Source organism: Momordica charantia (genome assembly GCF_013281855.1).
Source record: "Momordica charantia cultivar OHB3-1 chromosome 6 unlocalized genomic scaffold, Mcharantia_2.0 BLBB01000006.1, whole genome shotgun sequence".
Classification (NCBI taxonomy): domain Eukaryota; kingdom Viridiplantae; phylum Streptophyta; class Magnoliopsida; order Cucurbitales; family Cucurbitaceae; genus Momordica; species Momordica charantia.
In genome coordinates this window covers 25,422,354-25,449,441 of record NW_028275164.1, presented here as the reverse complement: position 1 = coordinate 25,449,441, position 27,088 = coordinate 25,422,354, and the positions used below count along the sequence as shown (strand labels likewise).

The following is a 27,088-nucleotide window of genomic DNA, read 5'->3' as shown; positions in this document are numbered from 1 at the left end:
TTTATATTGAATAGTTATGATTTTTTTAGGATTAAATTAATGAATTACAACCATACAAATATTTTTAGAACAAAAATAACAATAAAATTAATTATAAAATATATATTAGTAATATAGCCATACATAGGAGGAGAAGATTTTTTTTTTTATAGAAAAAAGGTTGAAGGGAGAGGTGTTTATACTATTGTAAAGTTGTTGAATAGGTTGTTGAATGTTGCATTAATTTTTAAACTTCTAAAACTTTTTAAATTCTATTATTAATTATAATTAAAGATAATTATTAATTAATTTGATATAATTTAAAAATAAAAATTAATTTACGTATTTCTGGTTTGAAATAAAATATCAATATTTTATCCAACTTTAAGCATTCATAAACAGTAAAAACATTTATAACATAATTTAACTAAAAATAAATTTTAAAAGTTTAAAAGCATGCATAAAAATTTTAAGTAATAACATAAATTAAAGATTAATTATAAAATCATATTAAGACTAATAGTTTGTAAGAAAGAAGAAAATCGATGTGCACATGGTCAAAAAGAAAATATACCATGTTTGAGATTGCTAAACAATAATCACCATGGTGTTCAACTACATTCAATTTAGAAACATGAAAATATATAAAATAAAATAAATTTAGAGAGAAAGAAGAGTAGAGAAAATATATATATATATATATATATATATATTATAACTCAAATGGTTATAGAAAATGAGTGAAAAAGAGTCCTTCTATAGTTATAGAAAATAAAATAAGTAACAAAATATCAACAAAAAAAAATTAAAATGAAAGAGTGAAAAAAAAGACTTTAAAGATTCCAAAACTTTTAATATTCAAAATTTAAATATAACACTACAATTATGAAACTAATTTATGTAAGTTGAAAATTGTCAAAAAAAAAAAATTATGTAAGTTGAAAAGACAAAACTTTCTGTATTATATTTTATGATTTAAATTAAATATTAAATATTAAATTTTAGAAATATCTTATAATATTTAAAATTAAATAATCAATCATACCTATGGTCTTATTTCTATCTAAAAAATCGGTACATTTATAATATAAATAAAATTATTTGTAAATGAGTTGGTTGAGTTGATATTGATAATTACTTAATATCTTAGTTTAATCAAGAAATATATTACCAATTTGTTTCACAATTCTATTGATAATAGAATATGACCCAATTTTCTAAAAGTATGCTCCACAATATCTTGACAATTTTCATTATACGTTACATAAAATAAAACTACCATAATAATACTAATAGAATAACAAAATAGTCAAACCGAGCATAGTTCAAGTTGTTAAGGCACCTATCTCTGACCTAGTAAAACAGCCAATGCGAACATAGCTCAACCGTAATTGGCATATACCTCCAACCAAGAGATATATTATTAGAATATGATTCGAATCAGCCCCTCCCCACATGTTGTACTAAAAAAATTAAAAAATAAAATAGCAAAACAATAAAGTGAAAATATTATTAGGCAAATAATATTGTGAAAATATTATACATTTTCATCCATCATTGATATTTATAGAATTATCTATATATAGTAAAATGTGAGAAAATGCAAAGTCCTTGAATTTAAAATTTTGAGAAAGATGAAAAGTCACGTAATAGAAAGTTTTCTTTTAATTTAGCTTTAATAAACCCTTAATATTTAGTAAAGCGGGCGTGTGAATTAGGGATAGTGTCAAAGGTATTAAGCGGGTGTTAATTATAAGGATGTTGAAAGGTTTTTTTCCTCTCTCTTTTTTGATTGAGTGTTACGTGTATGTAAAATTAGTGGATGAGTTATCATTTATTGTTTTTAATTAATAAAATGATAGTTTAGGCATTATAGAAAAAACCAATGTTAAATTTGTCTAAAAAAAGTTTCTTTCACATCCATACTTTTTAATAAATTAGAGATATTTTTGTCCATGTTGTTAACTTCTTTTTTTTTTAATCAAAATTTATTATAAGCTTCCAATTTAATCAATTGCATCTTATATTTCAACCAATTATTATCTTTTAAAAGAGTATCCTTGTGGCATTTAATAGGTTATGTTAGAGCTGATTCATAAATTAGATGAATAGGATTCTTGTGCCGTGTTTGAACCACTGTCTATTTTGAAAGCAATTTCGAAACAGACTACGGTGTTAAATCGTATATACACGAGTTGCTCTCCAATGTAAACACAACTCCAAATCTAAGTGTGCACTCGTCAGAGTCGGATAGAATCGAATAACATGCTTAGAAATTTTGTCAAAAGTTCCTAAACTTCACCGGACATAAGAAAACTCGATTTAGTTTAAAAATGAAAAAGAAGAAAACATTTTAACTTTATTAATTAAAAACGTTACAAAACAAAATTAATTAATTAATTAAAACATCATAATTAATTTAATAATGTTCAAATAATTATAAATAAATAAAACATTTTTTTCAAAAGCATAAAAAATATATTTATTTTACTTTTTGTCAATACACTTTGTCATTCCTAATCGTTTATACACAAAGGTAATGGATGAATGTAGTTTAACACGGTAAAATTATAACGTTAATCTGAGTTTGAAATTCAATTCGATAAAATTTAGATAAAAATGGATTTTGTATTTTTGTATTTTTTTTTATTTTGAGAAAGAAGTAAATAAAATAGAACTAAACAACAGAAGCATTAACGGCAGTAATGTCATAGGCAGATACAGCAGTTAACCATGGCTGAGACACCCTCTTCACAAGTTTTCCTTACAATTTCATGTGCAACGGAGTTGATTTTTTTCTTTTTTCTTTCTTTAATAAAAAAATGGACTCTCATTCTTTATTTGGTGAACTCCGCACTTTGTAATAATTAATTTTCTATTTTTATCATTTATTTTGATGAACTCATAATTTTTTAATTAATTGTTTTATATTTTTATCATTTTCTTTTTATTTATACTATTAATATATTTGATTATAACACAAATTTGTACAACTTTTATTATTATTTATACTATTAATATATTTGATTATAATATAAATTTATACAACTTTTATTAGTTTATGTGATTTTATTATAAAATGTTGCAAATTTCTTTTTACTTTTTTTTTACTTTTTTTAGCTTTAATTTGTTATTATTAATAATATCGGTAAGTTTTTTTAAAATTTAATTCGTTTTTATTAACTATTGCAATAGTAAATTTTAAAAATATGTAATATTAAATGATGGTTGTTTTAATAAAAAATTATTTCAATTGATGTAATTTATTTTAATTATTAATTATTTATTAATATTAAATAAATTGTTATCATAGAAATATATATATATATATATATATATGTATATTTTTTAACCTTTTTTTCACTTTTTATACTCATGTAAAAACACCCTCACATCATCCTTTTTCTATCTTCTTACTTCTCCAAACTTTCTTTTCTTTCATTTTTCTTCTCTTTTTGTTTTTAAATTTCTTTCCATTTTTATAAAAATCACTCAAAATTTTGGAAATGAAAAGAAAATTATAAATAAATTATGTCAATCTTCTTGAATTTTTTTTTTCAATCACGAACCTATCGTATAAAAAATCTAAATTTTTAATTTTATTATTATTATTATTATTTTGTTTTCAATTATGAACTTAACAGGGAAAAAATCTAACCTTTTAATTTGAATAATCAATTATGAATTGGAAAAAATGTGGAAAATTTAATTAACAAAAAGGGCCAAGAATAAATGCTATAGTATGTATGTGTGTGTATATATCTATCTATCTTGGGTCAGGGTTGCATAATTCAGATCGGGATTGAATTTTATACTATCCCAGACTTGATTGTGCCATCTTGAGTTTTTTTTTTAATTTTCTTTTAATAATCTAGACATTTATCCTCGCCTCTCTTCGTTAATTTTAATTAAATCCTAGACATTTATTTTAGGATTCATGGAATCTTGGTCTTTTTAAAAATCAAATTCGGACATTTATGCAATCTTGTGTCGGGAATTTGCAAATTCAATTTTTCATATTAAACGATAAAATATGGAAGGTGAGGGGTTGGTGGAGGGGGAACTAAAATTGTGAAGAAGTTTGCTTTTTGAAAAATGTGAATATTTTGGTAATTTTACAATGACACAAAATGAAGAGGGGTAAAAAATTAGAATGGGAAGGGTCATAATCTTATATACTCTATATTTAAAAGGTGCTATCGAGGAGAATTTTTATCTTCCCATTTTGCCATCATCTTTTTAGTATATACCCAATGTACCCTTCAAACTTCTACGAGAGACAATTGTTCAAACGAGGTATTTGTTGAGAGAAATTCATCTAAATGAGTTGTAGCTGTTCAACAAACAATGCATCCATTCGCATATGTGTGTGATTGTAAATTATTATAAAAGGAAAGAAAATCATGTATTTTTTTTTCTTTCACCCAAAACTCATTTTTTAAATGGATTTTGTCCTCAAAACTTATTTTAGTCGATGAAAATGTAATATTATATTTACGGATGTTATCTTAAAGTTTTTCTCATCTATTTTAAATTTTTTTGTGCATAGATTATATTTAAGTTATATATATTATCTTCGAGTTTTAAAATATAATATATTCATGCTATGTTTTAGTTTTAATTTTCTTATTTATAATAATAAGATGCATAACGACTCGTGAGCCTCACAAAATTACTTCTATGTCATAACTATTTTGTGATGAGAGGTTTGATGCAGTGATCTTTCTAGGAGGAAGTTCTTCAGGAAAAAAATAGGTGAACTATGTATATACTAGTATGAAACATTTGGCCAAAACGAGTATAGTTCAGCTGTAATTGACATAGACCCATGTCAATCTTGTAAGTTTTTTGAATAAAGTACTTGTATATTGTAGGTAATCAAATCTTATTTGAAATTATAATTATTAAAATTGCATGGAAATAAAAACTAAAAGTTTTGGTGAGAAAAAAGTTGGGAGAAAGAGTAAGAAAAACGGTTTATATAGTTGTAGAAGATAAATAGTTGCAAAATTTTTAAAATTCCTTATTAATTATATTTAAAAATAAGTTATAATTTTTAAAATTAATTCATAGAAACAAAGAGATGATACTATCCATATTCTAACCCTCTACATTCCAACATTTTACACAATTAAATAAAGTGAAATTAAGATTAAAAAAAAAAAGAAAGAAATGGGAGGAAGTGACGTGTGGGAGAAAGATCAGCCAATACTAGGGATATTCACGAGTTGGGTTAGGTCGGGTTGGGGATGTTTTTGGGACCAGTCCGAATTTTCGGATTGGAAATTTGTGGGAACCGACGGGTTGTAAAATGATGGTCAACCCAACCCAACAAATTCGGGTTGGATTGCCGAGTTCTTTTTTTTTTTTAAATTGATTAATTAATTTACTTTTGCCTTGGAGTGATTATTGAAGTTTTTTTTTGGGCCAAAACGCAAAAACCAGCAGAATGAGAGAGAGAGTAATCCGGAGCAAGACGACGGTGGTGGCGAGAGGTCGAGACAGTAGCAAGGCTGCGACAGCAAGAGTTCGAGACGGGAGCAAGACGACGGTGACGGCGAGAGGTCGAGACGGGAGCGAGCAAGGCGACGGCGGCGACGAGATTGTAGAGAGAGATGGGGGAGAGGAACATGAAATTGAAAATATTAGAGAAGAGAGAGAAGATTCAAAATGGGGATGATTGAATTGAAACCTAAAATCAATTTAATGAAATGGATGGATGAGATTGAATATGATTAATTTATATATATATATATATATAACTTATAATCTCAGATCGGATCAGGTTGGTCCGGGATTATCAAAGGTCAACCCGAGACCCGACCCAACCCGATTGGGTTCAGATTTTTCCAATCCAACCCAACTTAATGTTAGATTCAACCCAACTCAACCCTTACAGATTGGGTTGGATTTCGTTGAACACCCCTAGTCAATACAAAGAAATTTCATTAGTAAAAACGAATTTTTAAGATAAATACTTGAGAACTATAAATATGCAAAACACTGGTAGAAACGATAATAAAATATGATTTTCAACTTTTTTTTATATTTTTTTATTAATAATTTTTATATTTATATTTACCTTATATGTAACTTAAAATTTTATATTTAATATTTTAAATAGATTTCGTCTTTCAAACTTAGATGCCACGATTCGTATTGAAGCGCCTGTTGAGAAAAATGGTGATTCCGTTCACATATGGGTGTGATAGAGATTGAAACATCACAATCTATCAATTTAAATGTACACATCATTTGACAAAAAAATCTTGAATAATTTTAGTTCACATTTTGCTTCTTAACCTTTAAATTTTTATAATCTCTATTTTATCCTTTAATTTCTGATGAAATATATTTCTTTCAATTACCCGTCAAATAACAATTTATTTTACACTTAAATTGTTATCACCAACTAAGTTCTTGGTCATTTATCTCTTTCATTATTTAAACATAAATAAAAAGGTATATTCATTCAAATTTGAAATTTTAAGATAAAAAATTATATTCCAAAAATTTTAAACCAATACATTAACCTAACTAGTTTTTAGAAAAGACATCAAAATCCAAATGAAATTAAAAGGGATAAAGAATCCCAATTTCTCCAGCTATTGGCTCGATTTTGCCATTTTATTTTAGTATTGTTTCGATTTGGTTTCGAGCCACCAAATTGAGCGAAATCGATTCATGTACACCCCTACCTACTAGATAACTTAGAAAGTTTATAATAAACCTCGTAGTTTTTTTTTTTTGACACATTCCATATAAAGGACAAAAAATAGAGAAATAAATAATAATTACGACTCTTTCCAGAGTAATCAGAGAAAAGTAGAAAACTTCTTTTTTTTTCCCTTCTACGCAATCTTATGGTACAACCGTACAATTTCAACCAGATCGTACGGTCAAAAAGTGCCCCCATTTTCACGAAGCCAAATCCAATCAAAGTCAATAACCTCCAAATTCAACAATTATTCAATAAATTATTGGAAGATAGCAACGTGGCTAATAATTTTATATTTTCGGATGTATATTTTCAAATTTATATTTAACAATTATAAAAAAAAATGTAAATTTTGGAATGTGAATCCAGGCATAGGCGTCCGTCCTTGGTCAATAGTTTTTCCAATTCTCCAATTTTTATTTGTGACATTTTCCAAATAAAATCCTTCCCTCAAAACAAAACATTTCAAAATATGAAAGAAAAATAAAAGTCAAAGTCAAAGCCACAGCCTGGTCTGCCTCTGCCTTTGAAAATCAAAGTAAACGAAGTTATCAACAAGCTGTCCCATTTGAAAGTTTCAGCCCATTAATAGCATTTCTCTCCCACGTCTTCACCGGATTTGAATCTTCTCTTTGTCCTGCAGAAGAAATTTCGAAACCCCAAATAAAAAAAATTAAAAAAGGGTTCTCAGATTTTTGGGAACTTGTTCGAAGTTCGGAAGAAGAGTAAATATGCAGAGGAAGTACCTGGTTCAGGTGGAGGAGGCCAAGGAAGCCGCCGCCGGCCGGCCCTCCGCCGGGGCCGTCTACCGGAGCATTTTTGCCAAGGATGGCTTTCCGCCGCCAGTTCCGGGATTGGATTGCTGCTGGGATATATTTCGGTATCATTCTTTTTCCCTTTTAATCTGTTCGATGGATGAGAAATCAATGGATGAGAGAAGCCAAGAAGAAAAAATCTCGTCTTTGTATTGTTTTTGGAATATAAACTCCATTTTTATTTGGTTTTGTTTAATCTGTGTTAATCATGAAGGGGAAAATTGGATGGTTTTCGATTTGTTTGTATCCAAGAGATCAGTTCTAAATTTGTTTTTGAGGCCATATTCTAATCTATGGTGCCACTTATTTTAGATATTAAATATTTGGGATTAGGTAATTGTCTAATTAAGATTAGTTGGGTGCTTGTAAAGTTGACTCCAACATGTTGTTAAAAAAGAATTTACTTTACTTATTTATTTTCTTAGGTAGAAGAGGATAATCCTATAGTCTTTTAAGACTTTAGAGGGTGTCTGAGTTAGGAAGTCATAACTTCTCTTTATCTATTGTTTTAGATATCACAAATTCCAAGATGAAAAAGGTCGACAGGAATGTCCCCAAGATGTGCTCCAATGGCAAATTGATATTTGTATTGAACAGAAGTTTAAAAACAATATCTCACATGTTGTTGTATTAAAAAAATAATAATAATAATATCTTACGTCCACATAATGTCAATTTTTAATTGGACCACATCAGCTCGGGCATGAGATAAGTATTCCTCAATTACAAGCTTGTACAGTAACGTTTCAAATATCAGTTATACAAACTCAAACTTTTACAATTCATTTTGTCCTATAATCCAAATATATATTACACAAAAATTAAGTTTCCTAATCTCCTGCATAAACTCAGTTTGTGATTTGAAAAAGGGAGTGGCTGAGGAGTTAGATACCTTGCATTTGGTAACCAAATATAAGCTCAAATTTATAACTCGAGACAATACAAATCCAACTCATGAATCAAAACGTTGTGACGAATAATGTTTTATGCAGAATGTCTGTGGAGAAAAATCCTGGAAACCGGATGCTTGGGCGGCGTAAAGTAGTTGAAGGAAATCCAGTAAGTTACTGATAAATGAATTGCTTTAATTGGCATTGGACTGAAGAGGGTAAAAAGTTATGGTAACTTCTGTGCAGACTAAGGCTGGTGAATATGAGTGGCTAACTTACAAACAAGTCCATGAATTGGTGTTGAAAATTGGAAACTCAATGTGCAGTTTGGGTTATGGAACAGTAAGTTTTTTTAAATTTGACTTTGTAAGATGGTCTGTTAACTTTGGAGCTTACATTTGTTATATGTACTGGGTTTTCAGGGAGAAAAATGTGGGATTTATGGTGCTAATTGTCCTGAGTGGATCATTAGCATGGAGGTAATTAGCTCATTTTATCATTTTTCTTTAAGTTCATTTATATTTTCGTAGCTATATAAGGGCCTCTTTAGTAACGTTTTTGTTTATTCTGCAGGCTTGTAATGCTCATGGGCTTTACTGTGTTCCTTTATATGACACTTTAGGTAAACTGCTAAACTTTTTTCATTTTAGTTTTCAAACTTCAAAAACTTCGAATCGAAGAAAAATATCGTTTTAGGCCTTGTTAATCTTTTGAATAATCATTTAATATAAAGAAGCACATCTTTTGTTCATTTTTTATATTGACAAGTGTTTCAAGTCAAATGAAGTAGGTTAGTAGCCATATTTTATACAGATTATAGTTCTTGTTAAATGATTCATAGAAGTTGACAGTATTGACAAAAATAGTTTTTGTTCATATTTTATACGAATAAGTATTTGAAGTATAGGTTAGCAGCTGACTTTTATACAGATTATAGTTCTTGTTAAATGATTCATAGAAAGTTGACAGTAGATGGAAATATCTTTTTATGCAAAGTTCAGGCAAATTTAGAGACTAGAACAGAATAAGTACAAAAGTTCAGGGATCGAAATGGAATTCCTTTTCCGAGCATTTTCGTCACTCGTCATGCCTCTCTTTTTATGATATGTTTCAGGTGCTGGTGCCATAGAATTCATAATATGTCATGCAGAGATTTCCATTGCTTTTGTAGAGGAGAAGAAGATTTCTGAGGTTCATTGTTATCTTTTTTGCCACTAATTAAGACCCATAAATTTTCCAGTAAAATGTCTCTGATATTTTACTTTCCACTCTCTCTTATTCAGCTGTTGAAAACACTTCCCAGCACAGCAAAGATTCTAAAAAGTAAGCCCTTGTACTCTTTTTCTTCATACAGCAACAAAAATAATGGCTTGTATTTAACAAGATTCTACCTTTTGTTGCAGCAATTGTGAGCTTTGGTAAAGTTTCAGATAGTCACAAGGAAGAAGTTAACAAGTTTGGTTTGGAAATATATTCTTGGGAAGAGTTTCTGCAAAAAGTAATGTATCAAGATGTTTGGCTTACAGTTTTTATAAATTTGGGTTTATACCATGATGTTGTTTTTACTTTTTTACCACTGGAACACAGGGAGGAAGCCAACAATTTGATCTTCCAGTGAAAAAGAAAAGTGACATTTGCACTATCATGTACACAAGTGGAACAACTGGTGATCCCAAGGGAGTAATGTTATCCAATAATGCCATTATATCCCTTATAGCTGGTGTCAAACATTTGCTTGCAAGTGTAAAGGCAGAGGTGAATCTCTGTTCTTCCCTCCCCCCTACAGAAAGGTCAATAACTCAGTTTTCAAGCCTGTTTATGTTTCTTGTTTCTTGTTATAGGTTCGAGAAACCGATGTTTATATGTCATATCTTCCGCTTGCACATATCTTCGACCGGGTGATCGAGGAGGTGTTCATTTTGAACGGTGCCTCTATCGGGTTCTGGCGTGGGGTGAGAAATCTTTTTCTTTTTTTGGTCTTTCCCTTTTTCAAGGCATGGAAAGTGAAGAACTCTCATCATGTCCATGGTGTTTGTAGGATGTGAAATTGTTAGTTGAAGACATTGCAGAGCTGAAACCAACTGTTTTCTGTGCAGTTCCTCGTGTCCTTGAAAGGATTTATGGTGGTGAGCATAAGAAGTCTTGAATTCAAATAGTTGCAATCTCATTTCCTCCTCATTTGATATTAATAGCATGTGTGTTCAGCTTCGAGCTAATAGTCGAGCCAAACACATGTAGAAAATATTAAACTCATACAAACCTATCAGCTTAAGCTTTTTAACATTCTTAAACGGATATTCAATGGTTTAAAATTAAATTTTTACTTATTTGAATGGCGGATAACATCGAGAAGTGTTTAATGGTATTGTCTAGGCCTGAATCAAAAGATATCGTCGGGAAGCCTCTTGAAGAAATCGTTGTTCAACTTTGCATACTCATAGTAAGTAAATTTTCCATTAAAAAAAATGGGAACTTCTTATCAACATTGTGCCATTTTCTCTCATTTTTTTTTTAACTTGTGCAGTAAACTCAACCAAATGCAGAAGGGGAAAAAACATGAACAAGCAGCCACAATTTTTGATAAAGTTGTCTTCAGCAAGGTAAAAAGAAAAAAGGAAGAAAAAAAAAACTTAGGCAATTGTGAGGCTTCACTCAATCAAAACCATGTTCATTTTTGAAACTCATTCATCTTATTCCAAGGATATTTTTAGGTGAAGAAGGGATTAGGGGGAAATGTAAGAATCATTTTATCTGGAGGAGCTCCTCTCGCACCACATATAGAAACCTTCTTTCGAGTCGTTTCATGTGCTCATGTTCTACAAGGATACGGTACGTCGTTCTGGAAAGTTATTATCTTTCTCTCCTTGTCGTGTCCGTGTCCTAGATTTCTTTTAAATGACATATCACCGTGACCGTATCGTATTGTATTTATGTCTCGTACCCAAATTTATGCTTCTTAAATCTTTGTCTATAGGTTTGACAGAAACTTGTGGTGGAACATTTGTGACCCTACCAAATGAATTGCCAATGTTGGGAACAGTAGGCCCTCCAGTGCCGAATGTGGACGTCTGTCTTGAATCGGTACCTGATATGGGATACGATTCACTCGCTAGCACGCCTCGAGGGGAAGTATGCATCAGAGGAGATACATTGTTTTCAGGATACTACAAACGTGAAGATCTTACCACAGAGGTTTTGGTTGATGGATGGTTTCATACTGGTATTGTTCTTTTTTTCTTCTGAAATTTGTCTCTTCAAATTCAAGTGGGTTGAATAGAAGCTTTGATTCTTACATTCTTTCAATCATATTTAGGGGATGTTGGCGAATGGCAACCAGATGGAAGCTTAAAAATTATTGATCGTAAGAAGAACATCTTCAAACTTTCTCAAGGTGAATATGTTGCTGTGGAGAATCTAGAGGTGATTTATGGCCTTGTTTCCGACATCGAAGCGGTACAAGTTCTAACTTATTCGACGCTAAAATAACATCAAAGAAAAACAAAAAACGTTGCTATAACTTTTAGCAACGAAATGATCATCGTTGCAAAAAAAGTTACAACGTCGCTAAAAGTTAATTAAAATCTAAGAAATTTATAATGTTTGATTGGGAATTTTCAGATATGGATTTATGGGAATAGCTTTGAGTCCTTCCTTGTTGGTGTTATTAACCCTCAAAAGCAAGCACTTGAGAAATGGGGAGAAGAAAATGGAATAAAAGGGGACTTTAATGCTCTTTGTGAAGACAAAAGGGCAAAAGACTACATACTTGGACAACTCTCAAAGATTGCAAAAGAAAAGAAGGTTCATTTTTCTAATTTCTTGTCATGATGAATGATGAAATTGTTGAAAGTTTTAACATGAATTGAAGTTGTGGTATTGTATTTGATTTTGCAGTTAAAAGGCTACGAAGTTATTAGAGCGGTTCATCTCGACCCGGTTCCATTCGACATAGAGCGCGACCTTATTACTCCATCATACAAGAAGAAGAGACCACAGTTGCTCAAATACTATCAGGTTTAATTTAAGTTTCATTTTAAGCCTCGATGTTTTAACCACCGTGTCAAAATTAGTCCTTGTACGTATAGAAACTTTATTTTGGTCTCTAAAGTTAAAACTTTCCAAATGTGTCCTTAGTGTTAATAGAGAAGTAATAAGAATTCAACCAAATAAGTATTTGTGAACTGACTTTTTTTTTATTGACATAGAAGTCTAAATATGACATTATTTTAGTTCCAACAGAAAAAAAAAAAAAAAAAAACTTGTATAATAACTCTTTTAACCTTCAATTTTATATCAAGTCCCTAATTGTTAAATTTTATGTAAACGACATCCTTTACCCTATTAGATTCTTTTAAAAGCTCGAAATCTATGAGATAACAAGTTAAAAGTTTAGAAATCTATTTAACACTTTTTATACGAATTTGTATTCAAAATTATCTTCCTATGAATTTGTGACCAATATAAAGTTTTGGATCCACCATTGTGTGAATCCCTCACGGAACAAAAATTCTAAGTCCACCCCTCAATCCTCACAAATAACAAAGATACGTGATACTTTAATCAAAACATAGAGATGATAACGACACTCCCAAAATTACGGGAACTAAATTAACACAAAAAATATAATTTATTTTGTTTTGTGTATGGAAATGATGAGTACAAAATTGATGACCTAAGTTTTTGTTTTGCAACAGAAAGTGATTGATGACATGTACAAGGTTGGGAACAAGCCAGTAGCATAACAAAGATTGAACAGCATGAATGTAAAGCCTATAGAATCCAATCTTTCAAATTATATGTTTAAATTTCTTTTTTCTTTTGGCTTATTTGTTTGTATCAAACCCAATTATTCTTATTGCTCATTGCTTATAGTCATCCATCTTTATTACAGAGTTTGCTCATTCTTTATTTTTGTATGATTTGACAATTTCATCAACTCTAAGCTAAAAATGAAAATGATTATTTTCTCTTTTTTTGACAAATAAGTTCCTCAAAGTAAAAAATTTTAAATTGTTAGACCAGTGTTAATTCAGTGTAGATACAACAAGAACTTGTTGTGTTAGAGCAAATTTAAACTATGTTTTAGAGCCAACCAAAAGTATTATTTTTTTTTTCACAGCAAAATCATTTCTCTGCTCCAACATATCTGAGAGTAGAAGTGCTTTTAAGAGTAAGGTATCAAATGTCAAGAGTAGTTTATAGTAAACATTATTTACTAAAGTGCATATGATTAAAACATTTTTGCTAACAAATTTATCGTAGAACTTCATACATGAATCTGTAGTCAGGTAAATGTGTATTTAGGAGTGTGAATATGATTATGATTAAAACATGTCCTTCATATATTCCTAAAGTTTCGATAGGGAGAAAGAACAGAATTTATAATGTGAGATTGAAAATATGTTGCATAGCTTACAACATCATAACAGAAAAGAAGGGGAAAAAAAAGAAGAAAAAAGAAAAGGTAGGTGTTTTAAATTCTACCCAATTACAGAGGAAAGTAAAAAAAAAAAAAAAAAAAATACTCTTTTGAGCTGCTTCTAGCTCTCTCTGCTTCAACATTTTTCCTTCCAACTGAAACAGTACTGCTGGAGAGAAGAAAGAGGATGAACACCATTTTTTCCTTCAAAAACAATAAAGAAAAATCTTCGTCTCTTCACTCTTTTCTTCCTCCATTCTCCGTTGTTCTTCTTCTTCCCCTGTATCTGCACAAATTACACTCTCTCACAACTCACACCAAGTTATAGCTCGAAACAGAGACACTCGCTTGCGAAGCAGAGTGAATATACACAAATTCCAAGCTTTTCTGGGACCCCAACGAATCCACCCACGAAGGAAAACCGTAGGAATTCGAATTCCCCAATTTGGTCATCCCCCAAATCGGCCCGTAGAGCTTCGAGATCGAAAGCCGGAGATTCCTCAGCGATTTTGGGGATTTGTTCGTCACAATTGTGGAATATCTGTAGTAAATTCTTCCCTTGGAACTCCACGAATTGGTCATCCTCTGCAAAATCACAACAGGGCTCGAAGGAGAACCAGTTTTTGGGGTTGGGGTTGGTTTTGCCGGAGGTGTGGCCGGAAGGGCGACGGGGAGGAGCTGGTTGTAGCCGGAGTGGCCGCCGTGGAAGCGCGCAAGGATTCCGAGGAGCGGGGCGTTGTTGTAAGTGGCAGGCTCTGTTTGCTCGTAATTGTCTCGCTGGTCGGCGAAGTTGTCGTAGGCGTCGGGGCCGCCGACGAGAGCGCCGGTGAGGATATTGGGGTCGCCGGTTTTCTTGCTGAACCACGTGGCGTAGCCCTCCCGGCAGCCGACGAATTTGGAACTCACCTTGTAGGAGACGATGGAGGAGCCGCGGTGGTGGACGCGGCGGGGGAAATTGTCGCCGTAGCCCACCATGTAGCTGGTGGCTCTGGGATTGTCGCCCAGAATGTAATCCACCTGAGATTTAGCAAAATTGATGAGGTCCGAGGGGCGGACATAGCCGGCGGGGCAGTTCATGGATCCAGCGGAGGAAGTGAGATAGTCGGAGTAGACGGTGGCGAGGAAGGAGGCGGTGGTGACGAATTGCATATTGTTCCATCTCTGCCGGAAAATGAGGCCGCCGGGGGTGACCTGAACGTTGCGGTTCCCTTTGCGGAGACAGGAACAGAGGAAGGATTCGGCCTTGTCTTGGTAGCGCCGGAAAACAGGGGCGTAAGCGCCGGCCTTGCCCTGCATCAGGAACTGAAAATCGGAGAATTAGAAATTGGGGATTTGGAGGAGAAATTAAAATGGGAAAGGGGATTGTTAATTATGAGTTACTTTGGCGACTAGGATTTGAACACCGGCGTATTTGACGTCCCAACTGAACTCGGTCATGCTCCAGCCGGTGCCGCCCATGGCGTCGCCGTTGTCGGCCAAGTATTTCAGGTAATATTGGTTGTTGCTCGCCTGGTACAGCCATGCCGCCGCCCACAGCAACTCGTCCTGTTCAACCAATTTTGTTCTTGTTCAACTCTTTTTCTATTCAAAATCGCTGATCAATCTTGTTTTTTTGCCACAATAAATCTATGTCGTGTAGGTAAATATTTTTTATTCAATATTTTAATAAATAATAATAATAGAAGATACACTCTCGTATAATTAATATTTAAAAAATAATTGAAGATATTACAAAAAGTAAATTATTACCGTAATTATCTCAATTCTCATATTTTTAGAATACCTCTTTTAGATTACCTTCAATGTTTATTAATTTTAATTTATATATTTTTAAAACGATCATTTTACTCATTCTAGCGATTGTTTTGGTTCTCATTTTTGTTTTTATTTTAATAAAAATAAATTTAAAATGACATTTCACAAACTAATTTTTTTTTTAAATTTAGCTATAAAATATTATTAGTGAATTTCAATGTATAAACTTTGTATTAAAATTCTATAAATATAGACCAAAATAATCACTTTTAAAAAAATACAATGGTCCAAATAGATGTTTTTGAAGTATAAAAAATAAATAAATAATTAACTAAATTTAAAAATATAGAAGCTAAAAAAAATATTTAAAAGATACAGATACCAAACTAAATCAATGAATAGGAACAAAACAGTATCTAAATGTAAAAAATAGTTTGTTTGTTGAAATCATGTAATGGGCTTTTAGAGAATGACAATCAAAAAAGTGGGCCGAAGCCCAATAAAAGGAAGAGGGGAGGAGTAATCACGTACATTGTATCCACTGACAGATCGGTAGTACTTCTGAGCCACTGTAATACTGCTGTCGTATTTGCCTCTGTATTTGTCCGCAAAATCGAACAGCTGAAAAATGTGAATTTGTTAGCGCTAATGTTTTATTTTAACACAAGGGTAGTCTTGTAAATAAAATAATCAAATCCGAGGGCATTGAGGAAATTTTGAACAGTACCGCCGACACCGTACTCCCATGACTACAATAAACTTTGTTGATCGTATAAAATGGACGGTTCTGATTTGGGGATCGCGAAATCTAAAGGTACGTGTACGGTTTGGAACTGCGATCCTAAATATGCGCCGAATATTTTCAACCACTTGATTTAAAAATAACCAAAACTACGTCGTACTTTCCCCACTCCGACAGCTAACGTTTTATTTTCTTTTAGCTCTCTCACGTGCGAGTAATTTTATAAATTCTGATTTAGTTTTTATAAATTTGTTGAATTTTTAAAAATATTTAAATTATGTTTAAAAATAAATAGTTTTGGCTCTCGTAGTTCACCCTCAACGTGGGGTGTAGATTTGAAACTTTTATTTCCCATTCTCGAATAATTTTATTTATATATATCTAACATGGTATTTATGCAAGATTTAAAATAAAATAGAAAAATAATAATGAACCGCAATAATTTTGTTATCTTCATAATTTTAAAAAGAAATGTTTGTGAGAATTTAAACATTAACTTTTTAGTTGAAAATATATGTCTTAAATCAATCAATTAAGTTTGAGTTTTTTTAATACAATAAATATAAAGATGATGGATTGAACTTCTTGTCTAACATCGAGGAAATGAGTAAAATGTTTTAATCACTCCGCTGTGATCAAATTAATAAAATAAATTTAATAAACTAAGACTTTTCAACTAATGGCAAAAATAAAAAGCTAAAATAATTTAACCAAAATAAATAAATTAAAAAGAAAAGAAAATAGAGGGTAACCTGGTAAGCATGGTTGAGAAGCTCGTTGGCATAAGCCGGGTTAGAGTGGCGGAAGACGAGAGAAGCGGCGGCCATTGCGGCGGCGGTTTCTCCGGCGAGATCCGAACCCGGGTTGCTCGGGTCAATCCGGTAAGCCCGGCGATCGGTGGTCATGTCCTCCGGCCTCTGCCAGCAGTAGTGGTCACTGTTCCCATCTCCCACCTTAAATTAAAAAAAAAAAGGAAAAAAATCCAAAAACACAAAATTAAGAACAACAATATTATATTGAAATTCGAAGTCAAACATTTAGAATTAGAGAAAAAAAGGAACCTCGCCGTAGAGAACATTGGGTTCGGTGTGAGCCTTAATAAAGTAATCAGTTCCCCACTTGACAGCATCCATGGCGTGGCCAAGCTCGCCGCCGGCCGCCAATTGGGTCCTGTATTCCAAAATGCTCCAGCTCATCATGGTCACCGTGAAGGCCATGGGCAGCCCAAATTTCACATTGTCGCCGGCGTCGTAGTATCCTCCGACCAAGTCCACCTGAAAAATTTCCACCGAAATCAGAAATGGCATTACAGTAATTCGAATTCACAAGCTCAAAAAGAAAAGACAGGGGACTCACGCCACTGGCTTTTCCGTCGTGGAGGCCAGAATGGTCGCGCCAAGTGACCCGCTGGTTGCGGGGCAAGAACCCGGATCTCTGGGCCTCGAAGAACAGAAGGCTCTTGCTGAGGGCCAAGCCGTAGTCGTGGGCGGCGGCGGCGAAGGGGACGAAACAGAGCAGAAACAGAGCAGCAGCCATGGGAATTCAGAGACAGGGATGGATCTGGGAAATGTGGGAAATGGGGTTGCTTTTTGAGTGGTTAAAAAACAGAGGAATGCAATGCCGCCATTGTTGGGAGAATTAGCAGGCTTTGAAAAAGTTTTTTTTTTTTTTCTTTTGCTGGTAATTCTGAGTTGAAATGGAGGGATTTGGAAGAGAAGAAGAGGAGTTGGGGGAGTATATAATGGAGTGGAGAGTGAGGGAGAGTCATAAATGCGATCCAATTTAATAATATTTGAAAATCAGACGCTTTATTTTTATTTTTATTTTTTTGCTTTTTTGTTTTTCTTTTTATTTTCATATGAAGGCATACAGTTGAGAAAGGAACAACGTCATGTGGGTGTCTCTTGCCAGGAAGGTCGGTGTAGCTGTGAAAATATTAAAAGAAGTTTAAATTTTCAATTTTGTGTTGGATTGGAATTTATTAGAGGTTTTTTATGTTTAGAAATTTATTAGATGTAATTTTAATTGTTGAGAGACACCATTTTTAATTTATAATTTAGCTTTTTTATGGTTTGTATTTAGTTTCAATATAATCTCTATAGTTTAGTCAAATTTAAAATATTGTTCATTTCGTTATCATATTGTTAATTCTTTTTTATTGTTTCTATCAAATTCTATCCAGCGAGATACAAATTAGCTGATTGAGTGAGCTAACATGAAAGACCTGCAAACAAATAAATAATACTCTGACATTTAAGTTAGTCCAATGTCTAAATTTCTAGGTCATTTCAGACGGAGTTTCGTACCTGATTGAATGAAGTAATTGAATATTTATAGGGATTAGATGAAATCTTTCCTCAGTGAGAATTATGGCAAGTACCACGAGACACTCCAATCAACCATTTATTCTGCTTGAATCACTCCCAAATGTTTGTGCAAGCAGTTGGGTCCTTATGATTTATTCTGCTTGAATCACTCCCAAATGTTTGTGCAAGCAGTTGGGTCCTTAGTTCGTGCGAGGCGAGCTAAAAATTTTGCTTGAGGTTTTAAGTTATAGGTGGTAAGCTCCGTAAGTTGGAACCCTAAGGTTGACAGCCGACCTCTACTCTTTGTCCACGTGGCATGCTGTGATTTTTCATCCCAACATTCATATATCAATGCTTTATTTTGGTAATTAGTTGAGTGTATTAAGGTCCACGATTGTGTAAAAAAAATGGCTTTCTCAAGTAGCCAAACACATAATTTATGGAGGATTTGTGAAATTTAGCGATCTATATGACCAAATAGAAACTTTTATAATTATAGGAATTAACTTAGTTTTACTTGCCAAATATATGTTTAATTGACCAATCAATATATGTATCTTAATTTTTTATATTATTAATAAATAAGTTGCACGATTAGTTTCAATCTCATGATACTTCTTTTATTTTGATTTTCATACGAAAAATCTTAATTATTCTCTGAAAAGATGGAGCATCTAAATTTTTTATTTTATTTTAAATTAAACAAGAGGATTGATTATACAATTTTTGCATGATTCTACATCCCAATTATAGAGTCAAGAATAAAATCGATTGATATAATGAATAAAACAATATAAAAGATTAATGAAAACTTGTGTTTCTTGTTTGATTTCCACGTTTTCCATTAAAAAAAAAACTAATAAAATGCGTAAAAGAGGGAAATTAATTTAAGCCAGCCAGCCCCAGGAATGGAGCGACACTGCGGTGAGCCATTAGCCTGACAGTCACGTACCAATGAAACAGTCGGTAATAATATCAATATGAAGATTTGTATAACAGTAAGATAGATCGACGAAGATTCTGTGACATATCATGTGATTTTGACATGGATACATCAACAGACATGGAAAATATTGATTCCTTTTTTCTTTTAAAAAAAATTGAAATTTGTGTTGGAAAATTATTAAATGAAACAAAAGAATTTGGTTTTGTCTTTTCCTTGTTCCTATAGTTTGGAATCAAATAAAAATGCTCTTTATTATTATTATTATTATTAATTATGTAATCACGAGAAAATTTTCCATTGATTTGTTTGTTTAAAAAGAAAAAGGAAAATGTACTATGTTAATAGACATGTTTTTTTTTTATTGTTTGTTACCCTTTTTAACCGTTTTTACATTCGGTAGATAGATTTATGGTACGATGGAAATATCAAATTATTTGAAAATATCTATACATCAACAAATATATAATTTCAAGGAAGATTATTTACTAAAATTATCTCATCATCCATAGCTTATTAGGTTTGTTAACTATAACTTGGATCGGAAAGTTTAATCACTCTTTCAACATTGAGTATAAAAATTTAAGCTCTACAAATTTAATAGGGCACAAAACTCTCCATGCAAGTTTGACATTAATTATCGCTGGTGAATCAGAGTCAAATCTCTCTTTTCGGAAGCGAAGTCGTAACTTATACCGTTCAAAAGATACTCCAACCCTTATGGTTATGAAATAACCCATCAATCAATTAGGACATAACAATCCAAACATTGCCACTAAATCAAATCACCCTATTAACTAAAATTTAATTCAACGTAGCACAATACTAACATGTATCATGTAATTAGTTGTATGATAATCACACCTCTCATAAATAGAGAATATCAGAACTACTACACTATATATATTAATATATATATATTACCATTCTCAATATAAAGTCTCTACAATCTCAATATTTTAATTTAGTTAAATTAGAGTGAAAAGAAAGATATCACACTAATATATTCTAACACCTCCCTTGTTTGATTTTCAAACTCTCTATTAAACTTTTGTATTGTACATAAGTCAAACCTAACAAAACACAAACAACAACGTCATTGCATGAAAATGGGGAAAAAACAATTGGTCAATTTACTTACTTTTTTAATTTAATTTAATTTTTTAAAAAATTTGAAATACAATTAAAAAACCAACAATTCAATTGCCCAAACTGAAGCCCCCAAAAATTAGGGCATGAAATGTGGAGTGGATTCTAATTGGCGGGTTTCGTGGAAACTGCATGCTCGCATTTCAAAAGGAGATCGACCCGCAACCCATGAGGTCTAAATTTGACCCGACAACCCGATAAATCCGCCTATTTTTCTTTAAATATATTTTTTTTCACCTGCCGCACGAGTCCTGACTCCTAAATTCCTAATATCCCACCACCGACACCAGATAAGAAAAAAATGCTGAAAACATTTTATTTTAAAATTTACTTAAATTTGTACGGTATAATTATTGAAGGGTAATCATGTAATTGTGTTGCAGAATGGTGTCTAATTATAAGACGCGGCTATATGGTATATGAATTCAAATTGCTTTGTACCGCAATCAACGCTCGAAGTGCAAAATTCTCTAATTTAATTTAATTTTACTTTATTATATTTGGGAAAAGTAATTAAAAAAAAGAAAAAAAGAAAGAGAGAGGACACGTCGACTGAGATAATGAGGCAGGTTGCCGGGATTACCGGCCATTTTCGGTACGATACTCCACTTTTGATTACAATTTTACCTATAATTCTTGTTCTTTATGTTTCTTCTTTTCATAAAACAATAATATTTCTAAATATCAACACCATTATTACAAACAAAAAAAGGAAAAAAATTGATTGAACTATAAACTTAGTCAACATATCCATCCTTTTTTTAATATATATATATATATCAATATTTTTTTTTTTGTAAAAATTAGGTATATTACAAGGAAAAAGAAAGATCTCGCCTAAGATTAAAACATGAAACAAAGAGATTGATAATAAACATTTTAAAATGAACCAAAACCAAAAATATAGAATTAAAATAAACGTTTTAAAAGTATAAGAACTTGAAATAAATAAAAATTGAAAGTACAAATTCTAAAATAAATTTTGTGAAAATATATAAACAAAAATAAACAAGCCAAAAGTAGAATGACCAAAATAGTATTTTACCAAATAATATTTCCACATTTTATTAAGAAATTTTTTGTTAAATTATGAACTTAGTCAACTTTTTTTGTAGTAAAAACACCATGTGGATGAGAGAATTCTAATCCACGATTTTTTGGTTGGTGATATATATCTTAACAGTTGAGCCATATCAAGTTAGTTGAGTAACCTACTTTGTACCTTATTTATAAGTTAGGTTTAAATTGTCAAGTTTGTTTAATTTTCTATGACTTTAAAAAGTTTAAATTACATTTATAAACTTTGCTTGCATTCACAAATACTATTAACGAAATGATAGTAAAGTATAAGCTTTAGCTTTCTTAGATTGTTTAAACATAAGCATAAAACTTTTAAGATATTAATTAAAGGTAACATGGGTAAAAAGGGAAGAATCAAACTTATGTCTTTCTCTCATTTACAATTTAATCAAACTAAATATTCCTTTTCTTTTTTTTTTTTTTAAGAAAAGATATGATTCTAAATTAGATATATACCTACCCTTTTTAAGTCAATTAGTTGAGTGCAAGGATAATTGTTTGTTTTTAATGCTTTCACATTAGTGTAAAGAATGCTTTTGAATTAAAGAAGGGTTGTCCCATGTATGAATGTAGTTAAGGCCACTCTCTCTCACTTTAAAGCCTTAGAAACTTGGTAGGGGCCTTTGGGATGGAGGGGTGCCTTTTTTCTAAAGTCTTTGTACTATGCCAATGAATTCACATGGAGTATGAACATAAAAGAATGGAACTCTCTTCTTATTCTTTCTTCTTTTTAAAGAAAAACTACCAAACTTTTAGGTAAAATTAACCCGCTATGTACATTTGGTATATACAAAAAGCTAAGCATAAATTAATTTTGAATTATACTCTTCAATATATGACCTTTTCTTGAAGGTTTTAAAAAAGTTGGGAAATCTCCTGATTGTTTTTAAACAAAAACGGTCGCGAGTGTCCTTTTCCAATAAATTTGGCCGACTTTTTCTTCGATGGAAATTTTTAGTCAGGAAAAGTAACTCCCGACTTTTTAAAGGTTTTTCTCGACGCTTTTAAGTCGTCGAAAAAAATTATGTCTTTTTTTTTGCAGTGGGAGTCGAACTGCTATAACTCAAATTTTGAACTAGTTTGATTAACTTAAGGGTTCATTGAGAAAGGTGTCGTGAGTGGGATTTTTTAAATTTAAAATATTCTAACATCTTACCACTATTCTTGACCACACAAGAAATATATGTCAATGTTTAAGCACTTAGTAGCTAAACTAGGATATAAAAATTTGCTAGACTTAATTTGCTTAGATGGATCATAGTGTGGTAATATTAGACCACCAATCATCGGATCAAGTCAGAGCATGTCCAGGCACTCAAAACAAGCCCAGCCCAAGGTTCAACGTTAAAAGCATGTTAATAGGTCAAATGATGTAATTAGTAGTTCATTGTTGTATTTTATATATACGTTATCCTACTAATAACTATAACTACAATCTTTTCTTTCCCTACTGGGTTGGGTTGGTGTTCCGTGTATCGTGAATACAAGATCGAAAAGAATGCATTGGATGGATTTCCAGACATTGAGAAGGAATGACGCTTTCAAAGGAGGAAGGCCATGCAGAGGTACCGTCTGTTATCCATGGATCTCCAGGTCGTTGCAATTACGGGTTGGATATCTAATTTTATGTACTAAATAGAGATTATGGGTATGGGTATGTTATCCGCCCTACTAAAACTCCATCAAAATGACTTGGCTAGGTCACAAACGGTGTTTGGTAGAAACTAACATTAGTCAAGCATTGGGAAGGTAAGTGGGTTGACTTGAGTCGATTTTTATCAAAATCGAAGTTTAAATTAATTTTTTTTTATATAAAAATTGAATCAAACAGCCAATTCAAACCGACATAAATTATTAAAAAATAAAAATGAATTGAAGCGATGAAAACTAACAAAATCTATCAAATTGTTCAGTTGATTTAATTGATTTTTTCGATATTAATTTTTTGCACCCCTATCAAACATGCTCTCCGCCACTACCTAAAATGTTGCGACCTTACCTCTTACCACTAACACTTCCAATTGATTTAGTTAGCTATTCTGCCAAAATCATAAAAGGAGTTAAATTTAAATTCTCCTACTTTACTTTTGTATTTTTGTCAAAAGTATATATTAAAGAAGCTTGCATAACCAACAAATATATATTCGGATTAGTAATGCTACTTTATCCCTCTAAAGGGTATGATCTATTGAGATTGAAAAAAGTTGAGTAGGATATACGATTTTAGCTTTAAATTTGCATTAACTTTTGGAAGGGCTCAAATCATTAAAAAAGCAAAATTAAAAGAAGAAATTAAAGTGGAGGGCAAAGACGATCAAATCAAAACTCTACTAGCTTTTCTTTTTTTTTTTCTAAATAACTTTTTATATTAAAAAAATAAATGAAAAAACTTTCATGCGATCAAGGTTACCCACTTACGAGTGATTAGACTTTTTCTTAATAATAATTAAAAAAGAAGTGTAAATAATTAGTTATCATTGAGAGGTAAAATGTCAATGTCAACCCACCTTGAAAATCTTGATTTTATGAACATATTAACAAAATCTTCTTCTTCTTCTTCTTTTTTTTAATAAAGTAAAGTGTATATATATTTTATTGGAGGAGGAAATTAGGAAATAAAGAAAATAAAAATGAGGAAAAATGATGGGAGTGGGACATGTTGGTGTAGAATGGAGGGTCTCTTTCTTGCATCCTCAAAAGGACCAAACATGGTAGGTGGAAGGAGAGAATATAATTTATGTAACTTTAAAATGAAAATTATTCTAATTATAAAAAAAAATAAATTAAAAAAAACCTTTAAAATGCAAATATTCTAATTATATCACGACAAGATAATGTTGTAATTTTGTGGTTGAAACGAATATCACGTAAATTGCTAAATTCTAAAACTAATTTTACACTTAGAATGGAATTGGATTTAGAATATTCACTTATATTATAATTATATTAGGACTCGTTTGTCCAATGGTTTTGTTTTGTTTTTTATTTTTTTATTTTTTCCAAAGATTATATGTTTGTTTTGATAATTTTCTTTTTATCTCTGGTTGTTTAAATTTAATTTTAGAAAGAATTAAAAACATGGAGAAGTTTTCAGGGGTTGCAAATATGGTAAAAATATTTGGTAAAATTAGCAAAATAACAACCACATCTAGTTTTCAAATATATAGCACTTTTTTAAAAGAAAAAATGGAAGTCCGATTTTAAAATGACAACTTTACCCAAATGATATACATCTATAATATATCTTACTATTGATATATATGTGATATACATTTGATATATTACTAATATAAGTGACTGATATACTTGCAATATGTATCTGATATAGTACTGTACTGATATAAGTGTCTGTGCAATATGTATATGTGATATACATCTGTTGGATGGAAAATTGCTTATGGCTATAAATGCGCTACCACCCAACAAGTCTAGGTATGAAAAATCTGTCTGAAACTGATTTGTCTAAACTCGGATACCGTACTAACATTAAACATGAGCATGAACATAGCTCACTAATAGCTAATAATTGACATATATTCCAAAATCCATACTAAAAAAGATTAAAATTTAAACACTCTATTATCACTTAAAAAAATATATATTAAAAAATATTATTCATAACACGGTATTAATCAAAACCATTATCTCAAGTCTTTTGAATTCGCCGTAGATTAGTTTATTGATTTGCGGATTTGCGGAGAAAAAATAGTGCTTTGAGTAATGTAAAGCGCAAATTAAGGTGGGATATTCAAATTATGGAACTCAGCCCTATATATATATATATTTTCTTTTCTTTTCTTTTTTTCCTACTACTAATTTCCCTATCATTTCACTATCATTATTTGAATTCTCATTCATTATTAACTTTTTTTTTCCGGTTGGGATTAGTTGTCAATCTCTCTCCCATGTCTCTTTCACAAACATTAAAACATTCAAACATCCAAATATTTGTATGGATGGATATACTGAGATGTATAAGAAATGCTACCATTAACTTATCAAGAATTAAAAAGACTATCTCTTTTTTTTTTTTTTTGTTAAATACTTGTTTAATTATTACCTTCGAACATAGAAGTTTTGTTTATTTTTATCTGTTTTTCATTTTCAAAATATTACAGGTGGATCTATGAATATTACAAAAAGTATTTAATAGGTTCCTAAATTAATTTTTTTCCTATTAATTTTCTAAACTTAAAAAAAGTATCTAATAAATCTATAAGGTTTTAATTTTGTGTCAAATAGATGCCTGCATTTTAAAAAATGTCTCATAAATAAGGGATAAAAAAGACACAAATTTTGAAGTTAAACGAGATATTAATATTTTTTTGTTTAAGTTTAGCCTATTATTAGACAAAATCTTAAAAGTTTATGGACCTATTTGAAGCATTTTAAAATTTTAAAACTTATTAGACACCGCTTTTAAATTTTATAGATGAAATGCATTGGGACTCATACTCTCTCAAATCTTTGAATGGCATGACTAATTTCAATATTCAATTTTAAAAAAGGACGAGTTACCAAAAATAAAAAAATTTGATCTTATGGAATTAAATAATGTTGGAATTATATATAAAGAGTGAATAAGATTAAACAATATTGACTGTAGCTTTGAAGCTTCTTTTTCTTTACCGTAATAACTATATTTCGAATGTATTGGTAATATTAATAATCAAGCTGGGGGGTCAAAACTTTAATTAGCATTTAACACCTAAAACAACTTCCCCTTCCATTATTTATTTTTTCTTCACAAGATTACTTTTTTTAGTAACATTATTATTGTTGTTATTTTAGAAACATTATTATTGTTATTATTTAGTATTATTGGTGCAATAATTGTTACCATTATTTTCTGTATGCACTACTTTATTAATTAAATTCGCTCTTATACATATGTCAAAATGAATCTAGTTCAACGGTAATTGACATATATCACCAAGCAAAAGATTGTAAATTCGATCCACACCCCACATGTTGTATTAAAAAAAATTGGGTCTTCAATATTAATCGAAATGCAAACATAATCCATGTATTAATATGTCAATGTCATTTTTGTTTGTTCAGAAAGAAATTTTCATTTTTGTAATTGTAGTACCCATTAATAAACGTGATATAATACTCTCTCTTATATATCCTTCAAGTTTCTCAAGTTTTTCCCTAAATTTATTTATTAGTTTTAGCATAGTTAGTGGTTTTAATCTCATCCTTAATTTTATAAGATTTATTTCCGTTCCTAAATTTTACAAAAACAATCATTTTAGTCATCACTATATTATTTGATTACATAATATATAT

General features: G+C 31.0%; 2 protein-coding genes across 2 annotated transcripts; one reads left to right on the top strand and one right to left on the bottom strand.

The window, feature by feature from the left end:
• Window positions 1-7,244: 7,244 nt before the first annotated feature.
• LOC111015238 (long chain acyl-CoA synthetase 4) lies at window positions 7,245-13,292 on the top strand. Its single transcript, XM_022290197.2, has 19 exons — window positions 7,245-7,577; window positions 8,505-8,571; window positions 8,649-8,744; window positions 8,825-8,881; window positions 8,976-9,024; window positions 9,517-9,593; window positions 9,686-9,725; window positions 9,806-9,900; window positions 9,990-10,157; window positions 10,244-10,354; window positions 10,441-10,528; window positions 10,776-10,842; window positions 10,927-11,002; window positions 11,114-11,231; window positions 11,377-11,622; window positions 11,716-11,855; window positions 12,021-12,203; window positions 12,297-12,416; window positions 13,097-13,292. Exons 1-19 carry the CDS (start codon window positions 7,429-7,431, stop codon window positions 13,142-13,144), a joined length of 1,995 nt encoding a protein of 664 aa, XP_022145889.1. The 5' UTR covers window positions 7,245-7,428; the 3' UTR covers window positions 13,145-13,292.
• A 480-nt stretch (window positions 13,293-13,772) lies between these two features.
• On the bottom strand, window positions 13,773-18,071 carry LOC111015309 (endoglucanase 6). The gene is made up of 6 exons (XM_088125287.1): window positions 17,675-18,071; window positions 17,380-17,592; window positions 17,071-17,271; window positions 16,108-16,197; window positions 15,202-15,366; window positions 13,773-15,123 (listed from the first exon to the last, which is right to left on the bottom strand). The coding sequence occupies exons 1-6, from the start codon at window positions 17,852-17,854 to the stop codon at window positions 14,134-14,136; spliced, it is 1,839 nt and encodes a 612-aa protein (XP_087981413.1). The 5' UTR covers window positions 17,855-18,071; the 3' UTR covers window positions 13,773-14,133.
• Window positions 18,072-27,088: the final 9,017 nt, after the last annotated feature.